At 37.2% G+C, this 13734-nt stretch overlaps 1 protein-coding gene across 1 annotated transcript; it reads right to left on the bottom strand.

Moving 5' to 3' along the window:
* Positions 1 to 8497: 8497 nt before the first annotated feature.
* On the bottom strand, positions 8498 to 9858 carry LOC103696378 (ethylene-responsive transcription factor ERF061-like). The gene has a single exon (XM_008777980.4). It carries the CDS (start codon positions 9601 to 9603, stop codon positions 8734 to 8736), a length of 870 nt encoding a protein of 289 aa, XP_008776202.2. The 5' UTR covers positions 9604 to 9858; the 3' UTR covers positions 8498 to 8733.
* Positions 9859 to 13734: the final 3876 nt, after the last annotated feature.

Raw genomic sequence — 13734 nt, forward strand, 5'->3', positions numbered from 1 at the left:
ACACTATTTTCATTATGCCCAAGAATTCGTAGCTTCTCACAAGTCATTCTAAATCAGAGTTTTAATCATATACTTGTGTATTTCATGGTTATGATACAGCCATAGAAATATTTTAGATTGAGCAAACCATGAAACAATTTCTAAAAGTATAAGTCAGTCAATACACATATAGACATGATATCAAAAATTAATAATTAAAGAATTTAATCATGCCATAATAGGATTTAAGTTATTGACTTTGCTCAATTAATTTGTGAGAAAGGTATCTAAAATTACCTATTCATTATATGTTCTTCAAGCCAAACTAGATTTCTTATGTGTGAACTTTTGGCTGAAGAAGATCCTCTCTCTTGTTTGCATGTGAATGTTTAGTGTATCTTACATGAAGATATCCTTCAAGTTGAAATTTCTCATTTTTCTTTCTTGAAGGAAGGTCATTAGTTTCTTTAAGATACAAAGCATTCATCCAACATATATATATTTTTTAATTAGATGACTCAATATAAGATATGACAATAGTTGCATGTTGAGTCACTTTACTCAAGAGATTGCCTAAATATTAGCAAGCACATATCACTTGAACTAAAGAGATAGAAAGATAGTTCAAGCATGTGAGGCAATAGATAGATTTATCAAGATCAAATCAATTTAGTTTAGATTCTATTTGCTTAAGATAATTATCAGTAAGATATGTTAACTAAGTTTTAATCAATTTATCTTAACCGTTTGTTTCTATCAAAATTCAGATTATGATTTATTGGTTATTAATAAAATATGATTCATTAAAATTAGATTGAAGTCTTGCACACGGTCACATAATGAGCGTACAATCTGGTCTACTAGCTGTATGATAAAATAATTATTCTATCATGCTTCAATACAGCTTTAACACAATAGATCTACTTTTCTAATCTTTTTCGAATTCTACAAGATGGGGTCATAGATATACCTTCTTCATGCCAATCTTCTATAAGAGTTTTCTTGTGGACTAACGTTGGTCAATGAAGATCCCCTTTCCTGTTTGTCTTAATTTGGAGTTTGAGAGAAGATGTTAATTCATTCATCATATTTCAAACTCACCTTGCAATATAACTATTCATATAAATTTTCATTGGTAGAACAAAAATGATGCCATCAATGTGTGCTATGAGCAAGCAAGATATCATAGATTCTTCTTTTTGATGCATAGATTTATCACTATTACTTTCTATCAACAAGGTTACCTAAGCTTTTATATATCTAGCTTTTGATGCTTGTTTTAAATCACATATTGCTTTATCATATATGTAATGTGTAATTTTTAAATATGGTGGTTATTTAACATAGATCTACTTTTTAATGAAATAACCACATAGGAGTGAATTCTACACATTTATTTGACAGAATATAAAGCTCATGAGTCAAGCAAATGATAGTGGTGATCTTTACTTTTAATCATGCAAGAATCAAGATCTATTTCATCTTTTCTTGATTCAGTCTTTTAGTAGTTATCAATTTTTCTTCATTAAGTGCATTTCTGAAAAACTCAATTTTGTTATAATTATTAACAAGTTTTCAGATTGTTATATGTAAAAGATTAACCATATATAATTTGATCTTAGTATCTTGACAGTAAATCATTAGTCTCACAGAGAATAAGACGACTTGATATTTTTGCAACTAAAATCTTTTCATTGAATATTCTATATGCATTGCTTGATGAATGATATCCAAGGATAGACATATCTCTATCAAATTTGGCATTATTTTTCATAAGAACATATCAAGCATAACATGTACGACTGAAAAATATAAAAGATATGCAATGGTTCATTTTCCATTTTTCAGAAGATCAAAAGGAGTTTTCATCTAAAATAGATCTAATAGAAATCATATGTATGACAAGCAGTGATGATAGCTTTTTAATAGATGACTATCATACACAATTGTCTTTTTCATTTCTTCAAGAATTCTATTACCCCTATTTTACTTAAGATGTCCTTGGTGCTGAAATAGTTAATTTCTGCATAAACTTTATCAGGATTTTGGTTTTCAACACTGTGCCATGATACTCTTTATCTTCACAGTTAGGAAACCTTTATCATTTGAAACACTTTTACAAGATTCAGCAAATACAGAAAATATTTTCAAGTTTATTTTCCAAGAACAAATCCAATGTAAGCTTTTGAAAACTTAGAGATGGAAACAACATCTTTAGATTTAGAAATGATTTTTGGTTGTTTCCTTAGTTAGCATGCATAGCAAAACTTTGACCTTTAAGAAGATAATTTAAGTAAGCCAATGGCAAGGTCTTTTGAGATTAAGTATATACTAGCATGAGTTGATTTTGTATGCTAAAGATGGTTTCTTTAATCTTGGTATTCATAGTGCATATATTTAAAAACATACCAAGTACACATTATCATATCTATGATCAATAAACAATAATGCCATGGATAAAAACTCTCAATCAAGCATATAGAGAATTCATAGAATTATTCTTAATAAATTAATCATTTTGCAACTTATCCAATAGTGAGTAAAGTATACTATGAAGTGATTTGATCATATTTCCAAAAGTATTTTCTATATCACAAAATTGATCACTACTAGCAATTCATATCAAATACTAAGCAAAAATAATGATGAGATGCAAGGATTACTGATTTTTGTTAATAACTTTTCATAAGTATATTTTAAGTTTCTTTTGTTCCATGGGTATCTTGGTACACCTATGTGTACATCCTCATTTTCTCATTTTGGGTACCCAAGCTTGCTTGAGTCCTTGAGAGTTAGGACATATGGTTCCTTTTGGAACCCATATCTGTTTAATAGTAATAACTTTACCATTTGATTTAATTATACTAGAACGATAGGTAAAGTTGTTATTCCCATCCTTTTCATTTTTGAAATAAGTTATCTTATTTAATGGTTTGCTTGGTAAATTGATAACCTTTTTCTCTAGAGATTTATGGCTAAGTGAAGGAGTCAAGCTAAATTTTGATTTATCAAAATCAGCATGTTGGCTTTCAAACATCATTTTTAATCTTTCTGAGCTTACGGTGAATTTGTTAATGCAAGATTTTAATTGATTAATTTCTTCGCTTAAGTTTTGATTTTCTTTAATTAAGCTATGATTTTTCTGAATCAATTCTTCTGAAAATGACCTTAAGCATTCATTTTCAGAATTTAGTTTCTCTTGTATTTCATCATTAGAATTTCTTTCTTTTGAAATTTTCAGATTTAGTTTCTTAAGATTTTTATTCTTTACAGCTAATTTTCTACATTCACCATACAAATCATGAAAAGCATTTAATAATTCATCATAAGAAAATTCTTCTTGAAAATTATTTGATGTAAGAGTAGATTCAGTTTTTACCTTGTCTTCTTGTGCCATAAAGCACAAGTCAGTTACCTCTTGTAGTTTCTTGGAGCTAATATCATCATTGTCGCTCCTAACTTTTATTTTCTGGCTTGACTCTTTCTTGGTCAAGGCTTTCTTCCTTTTTATCTCTTTCTTCCTTTCTTCTTGCTTCCTTTTCTTCTTTGTCTTTAGGAAGCTGATTTGCCTCGGAGTCGACTCGGACCTTATTGGAGTCGACTTGGTGAACTTGAGAGTCGACTCTGAGATACTTGGAGTCGACTCGACTGAGGAAGATTCAACACCCTTTTCTGCAGTCTCATTGTTAGTATATATTTGAAGCACATGTGAGCTAGTCTGAGATTTATCATAAATATTTTCTAAAGTATCCCAGATCTCCTTAGCAGATAAGCATGCAGAAATTTCATTAAACTTCGTTTCTTGAATAGCACAATATAACATGTTCATAGCATTAGCATTTAATTGTGCTAAGTCCTTCTCATTAATATGAGAGAGTGTGTGAAGGTCATTTATTATGATTTTCCATAGATAATAGTTTTGTGATTGAATGAAAATGCGCATGCGTATTTTCCAATGTGGGTAGTTTATACCATTAAACAGTGGAGGTGTATCAATTGATTGTCCTTCTCCTAGAAAATTATCTATTTGAGTTGTCATGATCTTTGGCTCTAGTCGGTTAAGACTACAAATAATATTTGAGCACCTGCTCTGATACCACTTGTTGCCCAGTAGATACAACCCAAGAGGGGGGGTGAATTGGGTCTTTTAAAACTTTTATGCTACTTCTAAAACTTTATGATTAACTATGCTAAGTTGTATAGATGCACAGTGAAAGTTAAACTTAGCAAGGGTTTGATGTATAGACTTCGACTTGATTAAATATGCTTGCAACTAAAGGATGTGCGGATAAGAATTAAGCAAGCAATTTATCTAAGTAAGTAAGTGTGTTAGTTAGACAATAACTAGAGGCATTACAAACACAAAGGACATATAGTGGTTCGGTGCACCCCAGCACCTACATCCACTCCCCAAGACCTCTTGGGAATTTCACTATAATCCTACCGATTACAGCCGGTTGTTTTACAAGCTCACAACCCAACTTGTTATTTTACGAGGTCACAACGAACTCGGTCGGTTTTTCCAGGCTCACCGACTAGAACCACTCCGATTGTTTTTCCGGGATCACAATCAAACCCTTACACATTGGTTTTACCCTCGGCTCACCAACAAACCTAAACCCCGTTGGTTTTTCCTTTGGCTCACCAACAAACCTTAATCCCGTTGGTTTTCCCTTTGGCTCATCAACAAACCTTACACCGTTGGTTTTCCCTTTGGCTCACCAACAAACCTTTAACCCCTTGATTCAATCCCTTGATTGAATCAAGTTACAAGATATTAAAACAAAGAATAAAAACAAATCAAAGCTTCTTAAACAAGCAGATATGACAATATAAACAAATAGAGTAAAGAGAAGCCCTCAAACGAGTTTTGAAGATGGAGGAGCTCGGCTTCTTCTTTACTTGATCCTCCTCTGATTTGGCATGAAGTAGAGGATCCCCGAGGCAGCACACGGATGGAGAGGAAGCTTTCGGATTCACTTGGATGCTCTTCTTCTCTCTATTTCGTTTTGGATGGCCCTTTTGTGCTTGTGGGAGATTTCCTTTGTAATCTCTTTGAGATCTCTTTCCTAGATGATCTCTCCCACTTCCATGCCTTCTCCCCTAGCTCTCCTCTTGTTTTTATAGCTTTAGATGGCGTGGAAACAAGAATCTAGCCGTTAGAGACAAAAATAGAGCCGTTGGACACAGTCTGCACTTCCTGACAATATTACCGTTGGGATCGGAGTCGACTCGCGCGATCAGGAGTCGACTCGCCTGTTGCAGGAGTCGACTCGTGCTTTACTGGAGACGACTCGGCCACTGTTCTAAATTTGAATTATGGTGCATCCTCGACTGGGAGTCGACTCGTCTTAACCCGGAGTCGACTCGCCAACTTCTGGAGCTGACTTGACAATTTCGGAGTCGGCTCATCCACTGAAGTCCGTGGATCCAATTTTGAATTTTGTCCTCTCGAGTCGACTCGACTGTCCTGGGAGTCGACTCGAATCTCAGAGCCCGAACTCCCGATCCTCTGTCTTTTGGCTCGTCCAGTCTTGGAGTCGACTCGAACTTCCTTGGAGTCGACTCGGCTCTCAGTTTGCGAAACTTGGTCTTCTGCCTTTTTGATGTGAAGCTGTCTTGGAGTCGACTCGAGCTGTCTGGGAGTCGACTCGAATCTCAGAGGCAGTAACTTGGTTTTCTGTCTGTTGATGGTCGCGGAGTCTCGGAGTCGACTCGTGCAATGCGGGAGTCGACTCGAATCTCAGAGTCCCAAAAATGCTCTCTGACTTTTTCCTTGTGTTCCGCTGAGAGTCGACTCTTGCTTTCTTTGGAGTCGACCTACCAACCATCGGAGTCGACTCGCGTTCCACTGGAGTCGACTCGAATCTCAGACCCGAAAACTGCTCTCTGACTTTTCTGCCTGTGACTCCTAGGAGTCGACTCATACTTCTCCGGAGTCGACTCATACTTCTCCGGAGTCGACTCGAATTCCACTGGAGTCGACTCGAAGACTGTTCTTTTGAATTTTTCTTTTGATTTTACTCCTCCAATTTGAATTCTTTGAACTTTAAACTTGGGCCAATAAATTGTAGCTTTCTTCCAACTTGAGAGCTTTGGAGGCCTTCTTGTGTTCTCCCAACTTGCTATGTTCCTTGCAAAATAAATATCTTTCTCCTTGCAACATAAACATTAGTATCTATACTTCAAGGTTTTGTGATCATCAAAATCAATCTATGAATCAATCTTTGGGTCATCACAAGGTTCGATTATCAGATCCTCAACCACTAGCATATTCAAGAGAGGATCCAGAAGAGAAGAAGCCACATCCTCCTTCAGCATAAAATCTGTTTGAGAGCTTCTTCCCTTTCATATTACTTATATTGTGCTATAACTCTATAACTCTCATATTCTATTTTTATTACTTGATTCAATCAAAAAATTGAATTAAGGGGATTGAGGTTGGTTGGTGAGCCAATGTAAAACCAACAGTGTAAGGTTGTGGTTGATCAACCAAAAAAAATCAACTGGAATAGATTGTAAGTCCGAGAAAAACAATTGGGTTGGTTGTAGTCGGTGAACCTGTGAAAACCGACCGAGTTCGTTGTGATCTCGTAAAAACAACAAGCTGGGTTGTGAGCTTGTAAAACAACCGGCTGTAATCAGGAAGATTATAGTGGAATTTCCAAAAGAATTTGGGGAGTGGATGTAGGAGCAAGGTTGGCTCCGAACCACTATAAAATTTGTTGCGTTTGTGGTGTGGTTCCTTGAGTATCTCATTTTGATTGCTTTCTTTATAGTTAAGATTAATCTCTTAGATTAAAATCAAGAAAGCTTTCATAATCACATTAGATCTTTCGAAAAGAAACTAAAGTTTTTATTCAAAACCCAATTCACCCCCCCTCCTTGGATTGTCTGCTGGGCAACACTTCTAATGTGAATTAGATCTCTAAACACCCCCATGAACCCCACACCACAACTGTACCGGGCCACAATTTCGCCAGGGTAGACCAGGTGTCATACGGCCCACTAGAATGGCCTGTTTTTGATGAGCCAGACCAAACCTTTTTAAAATATATATACATAATATTGGTGACGAGATGCTATTATTGGGTGATATCAAACCCAGGTTGGAAACACCTAGGAGATGCAAATAAAATAAAATAAAAATTTAAAATTATGCTATTGTCCCTGTCTTTTTCTCGTACTGTCGGGATCACGATTTATTTACATATCTACCTATTAAGGGTATTTTAGTTATTTTAATTTAAAACCGTTAATTTTTTGGCGATGTTAGATAGCATAAGTATATATGCAAAAATAAAAATAAAAATATGGTAGAATAGCAAAACAAATATTTTACGAGGATATACATGCAAATATCAATTTTGGAAGGGTATTCATGCAAAATTTAATATTTAGGAGGGTATTCATGTAAAAAAAATTATACTATATCTATTTTAGTATATTTTTTAAAATTTTTGAAATTATTTTAATATAAATTCAGATAATTTGTTCTAGCCTTGTTGTCTTTGTTGGTCTCCTGTTCGTGTTTAGTAACTATCAATATTACTTATTTTAAGATAATTAATATATATTTCATATAATTGAATATCTACTAGAATATGATATATCATCTTAATAATACGATAGAACTTTATACATAAGCCGTATTTAATAATTCAAACTCTTGGATTTCAAGTAGATGGTATGACACTCTAAATTAGAATCAGTGGTAAAAAATGTCTGCAAGCATAAATTTATAATTTCTTACCTTGTACGTGTTCGAGGAGGAAAGTTTCTTGAACTAGTTGGTCGGATCAACTTAATAGATTTGTTTGGTTCTAGTTATGAGTATGTATTCAATGACACTAAAAAAAAATTGTCATAGAGAATTATTACAGCAACAAGAAAAATTGCTTGTTATAAAAAAAACTATGGTTCTGTGAGAACTTTTCTCGTTAAAAAAAAAAATCTTATATGATAACAAATAATTTTTCATCACCAAATGTTTATTTACTTTATGGTGCTAAAATTTTATAATATAAATAACTTATAGCCAATGATAAAATAATATTTGCAAAAACTTAAGAAGGCTTTGACGATGACAAAAATCTGCCCTAGATCTCAATTGACGTTGGTTTCCAATTGTTTGTGCGACATTACGTATATTTGTATTTTTTCGGTCTTCGAATAGAGTTTATGTATAGGCTCATCTGTGGTAACCCTTTTTTTACAAAGAATCTTTTTACTTTTTAATTTTTTGTTTTTTATCTTTTCTTTTTTTCTGAGTAACTAAATGAGTTGATTGAATCAAGCCTTCTAGCTCGTTACAAGAGAATTGGACTAAGATAGGTTGTTATACCTTGGGGACGAGATCGCTGCAAATCCGTACGTAAGGAGCATATCACGTTCTTAAATTAGTATCTTTTCAGTATTTTAAATTTATTTTAGTAAATTATTATTTTATCAAATAAAAATATAGTGATTATTAAATAAAATAATTTCTAATACGAATTGTCACCAAAAAAACCCCGTGGGCCTTGATAATTTTTGCCACATAAAAAATTTTAATAACAATAATACTTAGATCACCATAAAAATCCAGTCTACGTTATCGCACCACATCCATGACCATCACGGAAGACTGAGAAGTAGCCCTTTTTGTCCCAAACATCTCGCTTACAGCATCATTTATTCAGTATTAATTCTCTCGCTTGTCATTTATCCACTAATTACATACTTTTTGGTAAAGCTAATGCAGCATCTTTTTGCTTAATTAGGGAGCACTTCCCAGATTAACTCGGGATCAAACGAGGGCATCCCCGCAAGCGAACACTCGTTGTTCGTTTCGGCGCACCCCGCCGTCATCAAACTCTCTTCCGACACCGACGACGACGTCTCCGACGGGCCCTGTTCCGCCGCCGCGGCCCGGGGCTCGTCGTCTCTCCGGCTCTCTCCCTTTGCCTTCCCCTTCTCGGACTCGGATCTCAGCTTCGATCTTCTCTGCCGCCCGAGCCGCTGGCAGATGGCCTGGATCTTGGAATCGACGGCAGATCCTAGCACGCGGAGCTTCTCGGGGCAATCGCCACCGTCCCTGAGGTCCGGGAAGTTGAGGCGGGCGTACTCCCCGCGGAGCTTGTAGGCGGCGCGGTCGTAGGCGTAGGCCGCCGACTCGGCCGAGTCGTAGGTGCCGAGCCAGACCCGCATCCGATTCTGGGGGAGCCGGATCTCGGCCACCCACTTCCCCCAGTGGCGCTGCCGGACGCCCCGGTAGAGCTTCTTCTTTGCCGGCCCGATGCCGCGGTATAGGCGGTGATGCTGTTCGGCTGCCGCGGCTGCCCAGGCGGGAGCGGCGGCGCGAGAAGGGAAGGCGGCGGAGTAGGGCCGGGATTGGGAGGCGATTCGCCGAAGGAGCTCCGTCTGTCGGAGGTAGACGCCGGAGCCGAGGGTTTCCGGCGCTGCCAGCGCCGGCGGCGGGAGGTGGGAGAAGATGGAGTCCAGTGGATCGGTTCCGGATGTGAGGATCTCCGATAGCGCGGAGCTGATCCCGCCGGGAAAAGCCGCAGGCGGTGGGCCTTCTAGAGTTCCGTCCATCATTTCGGCGATCCCTCCCTCCCTAATTTCTCTCCCGCTTTCCGACATTTCTGTAACATAAAAATTAAAGAAAAAACGGGAGAAAAGAAATTCTAGAAAAACTGTTCCATTTCTCCGACAAAAATGGAGGAGGAACTGAAACTAGTAACGGGAAGAGATCAGGAACGGTGGGGAAAACTTTGGGGAGGAGATCAGGGGTATTCTGGGAACGGCATAGAGAGATTTGAGGAAGACTCGGGAAATTCCTGGGACCAAAGAATAGGTTTTCTTTCGTCGCTTGCTGTTAACTACGCCGAAATGGGGGAATGGGGGAGAATTTATAAACGCGACCTATGTTCCCTTGTTTCCGAAATGCCCATGGGGACCGCGAGTCGGGGGGGGGGGGGGGCGGAGAGGGTATTTTGGGAAGAGAGAGGTGAATGGGACCCAAGGCAGGGAGGGCCATGCCTGGGACCCGCGGACCAGTTAACGTTAACAAGCGAACTTTTAGTATTTATTACGCTTAGCTGCGCTGGCCACATCGTTAAGTGCCACGCGTCGGTCGTCTCCCCGCCTATCCCCCATCGTATCCTGGCTGGGGCGGTGGCCGCCCGGTTACTCTCGCCCTTTCGCTCTATAGCTCGGCTCGGCTCAGCTTGGCTCAGATATCCGCTCTTTTTCCTTTTTTTTTTTTTTTTTTTGGTGAAAACAATAACTCATATGACTCCAATATAAGTACCACCTGCCAAATTATATATAAAAAAAAGTAAAAAAAAAAAGATATATCAATTATGGATGTTTAGAGAAATTTTTTAAAATATCGGATGACAAAAAATACGAGTCAATCTGCTGCTATGTACATCTTTCAGAATATATGTGATGTCTAAAAATTGTTCACCTTTACCATCCCCAAGTAGCACCTTACGTCTTTGCGTCCAATCGGTAATGTTAACATTGATGGTAAATATAAAATCTTTTCAATGCATCTCATATATATTATAAAAAGCGAAAGAGGACACCGAGAGAGGCAAGGTGAAGCTTTCTAAAAAAAGGAAAGTCGAGATACACCAAGAGGCAATAAGAATATGATAAAAAATTAAAGTTAACTTGGAAAGAATACGAATCAGGGTCAGTTTCATATGAGTACGAATCAGTGGCAGGTACCTAGCCCTATTCTTGGTAAAAGAATCATTATTTTATTTTTTTATTTTTATTTAGATATAAATTAAGCCAGTAATATATTAGTTAAGAGTGCACGGTATATTTTATTTATTACATGCCATATTACTCTAATTATTCTTTCATACTTGTCATTTTCTTTCGGACTTCTCATTAACAACGAATCTTTAGTTATTTGTAGGCATGGCAATGGGATCTATTTTTCCTGAGTATCTGATCCATCCAAAATTCTAATAAAATTTATTTAACAAAAATTTATAAAATTTTAAATATATTAAATATTTACATTTAGTAATTTTGGGATGAATTTAAGATTTGCCCAACGGATACTTGCAACCCAGGCCTAGTTATGTATAATATATGTATCCGTAAAGATTTGGAACGACTTTGGAATTTGCTTCTGGTACAGACTTATACTTTTACCGCTGAGCTACAAAACTTATTTCTATTCAGATTGTTTGCCGATTTATTTATATTCATTTTTAGTTGATATTATTATCTTCTTCCTATATTTTTTTAATCACGGGTCGGATGCCCGATCTGAATAATCCGATCCAAATAAAGATTAATTAGACAGGTTCAAGTGATACAAATAGAAAAGTTTTGCATGCACCCAACCCATGGCTATTCCTAATTATTTGTAACATCTTCGATTATCCCCTCCTTCTTTTTATTTAAAGAAATACATAGATGCTTATAATGTTATAATATCATGTTGGTATTCGGCAAATAACTAACGCATAATTGAGCTATTCCTAAAATGTTCTATATATAATTGATAAAGTTCCTACTAATTGTTTACGCCAATTTGTCAATGTTCATGCATGATATGATGTTTGTTGTTCTATATATACATGATTGCTTTAGCTATTTGCATTTATATATAGGTTCACATGATCATTCATGCTTGTGTTTTTATCTTCCACTACTATTTTTCTAATTTATACTTCTCTTGAATTCCTTGCAAAGAAGAAATTTTGTATCATCTCTTTTTCCTAAGTCCCAGTATTTTGGAAGAGGAGGGCCATGGGCTTTGGACTCAGTGTCTCAAATTCAAAATTAATATTTAATCAGCATATACGGTCTACGGCCTATGTCCGGTCATCCCCCATCCTTGTCAGAACAGCAAGCTACCCGCCTTACCACTGGACGGGTTGTCTGCAGTTTTTCGTCTTATTAATCTATAATTCTTTAATGTTCGAGGACCGTCATCCAATTGCTCACCTTAGAGGACTAGTCAAACAATTACAAAGCTTCAAAATTAGTTATTTTTATGGTAAGCAGGATAAATCTTACCATTCTAATTAGGCCTGTTAACGAGCCGAGCTGCTCGAGCTCGGCCCGTTAAAAGCTCGGCTCGAGCTCGGCTCGTTAGTCAAACGAGCTCGAGCCCGAGCCTAAAATAAGGCTCGTTTAAATTCGAGCTCGAGCCCGAGCAGCTCACGAGCCCAAACGGGCTCGAGCCACAACAGTGAGACCAAAAAAATGGGCCTCATTTTAATGATGTAAAGGCCTCATTTGTGGTATTTAATGTGGATTTTTGTTATGGGGCTCGAGCCCGAGCTCGAAACGAGCTTTACGAGCCCAAACCCAAGCTTTTCTTTTACCAAACAAGCCCGAGCTCGAGCTCAATACAGAGCTCGGTACCGAGCCCGAGCCCGAGTTCTGTGAAACGAGCTGAGCCCGAGCCTCCCCAAGCTCGGGCTCGGCTCGGCTCATTAACATGCCTAATTCTAATATGAATATATTCAAAAAAATAAAAAAAAAAAGAAAATGGAGAGTGTGGTGAAGACTCGTAGCTTTACAAATTCAGGCATCAGAGTGTTGTACAACATTCGATGCAACCCATAAATAGTCTCATTCGCCTCGCGATATATATGGGCAATCTAGAAGGCTACGCAATCTCCCAACAGATTGTGGATGTCCTACAACTGCAGGTGCTTGTCGCCCGCCATAGCATGGTCCTAGATCCACCTAATCACAATCGCTCAATCTCCTTCCAACTGAACCTGATCCGCCCCTACGATAAACTGCCTGTAGGTATACCCTCCTAAGTGGCTTTGATTTCAAATCTAGGAACAGAGGTGTCATAGAGCCGACTACCTCCAGTTGCAACTAATCTGAATCAGTATCTTTGATCACAAACTCGGCCCCTTCTCTTCAAATTAAACTTATCCTTTGTAGTTAGTATTCTACGCCTTTGGTGTTCCATGAGACCTCATGTTATGAGAAACATGTAACGTTACCTTTTGGTAAGGAAACTTGGGGTTGTTTATAGATTTCTTGGTGCCCATCATATGTGATCATTATGCAAAATTCTTATAGGACCATTGCACTGTCGCCATTTGAAAGTTCAAATGGATTATCCATCATTTCTCTAAGGATAAGTTTGGTTCATAACTAGAATTAGAATTGGAATCGTAATGGATTGCAAAAGATATCAGATGGCCATATTTTCTGATACATTTAGTTCGTGATCAAAATCGAAATCGGAATAGAATTTGAATTTAGGATTAAGTTTTGGGGATTAGGACATTTCTATTTCTTTTGGAATCAAAATAGAAATAGAACTCCTTCCAACCAAATAATTGGATAGAAGTTACTTATTCCCATTTTCATTTCAGAGCTCAACTTTTTCTAATCAAACATGTCCTAAGAGTGTAATAATTTGATCAACACAATGGATCATACAGGTGTGGAGAAATTAATACGATAAACTACTATGTATGCTTAGTGATGCCGGACAGTAGAGAGAGAAAGAAAGAGAGAAAAGAGAGAAAGGAGAAATAGGGAAGAAGGAGAGAGGAGGGGGGAAGGGGAAGAAGAACTAGGCATCGCACCTAGCTCCGCTCAGCGTTTCACACGCCAAAGCTTAAAGAAAGAGAATCCATTTTTTTATTCATCATGGCATAACCCTAAACGAAGTATGGTCCAACAAATTTATAGACCTAAAAAAAATGCAAAAAATCCTAAAAAGAAACTAGTCTCACAAAAAACTCTCAAAATAATGAAATACCAAAA

Source organism: Phoenix dactylifera, unplaced genomic scaffold (genome assembly GCF_009389715.1).
Source record: "Phoenix dactylifera cultivar Barhee BC4 unplaced genomic scaffold, palm_55x_up_171113_PBpolish2nd_filt_p 000237F, whole genome shotgun sequence".
Classification (NCBI taxonomy): Eukaryota; Viridiplantae; Streptophyta; class Magnoliopsida; order Arecales; family Arecaceae; genus Phoenix; species Phoenix dactylifera.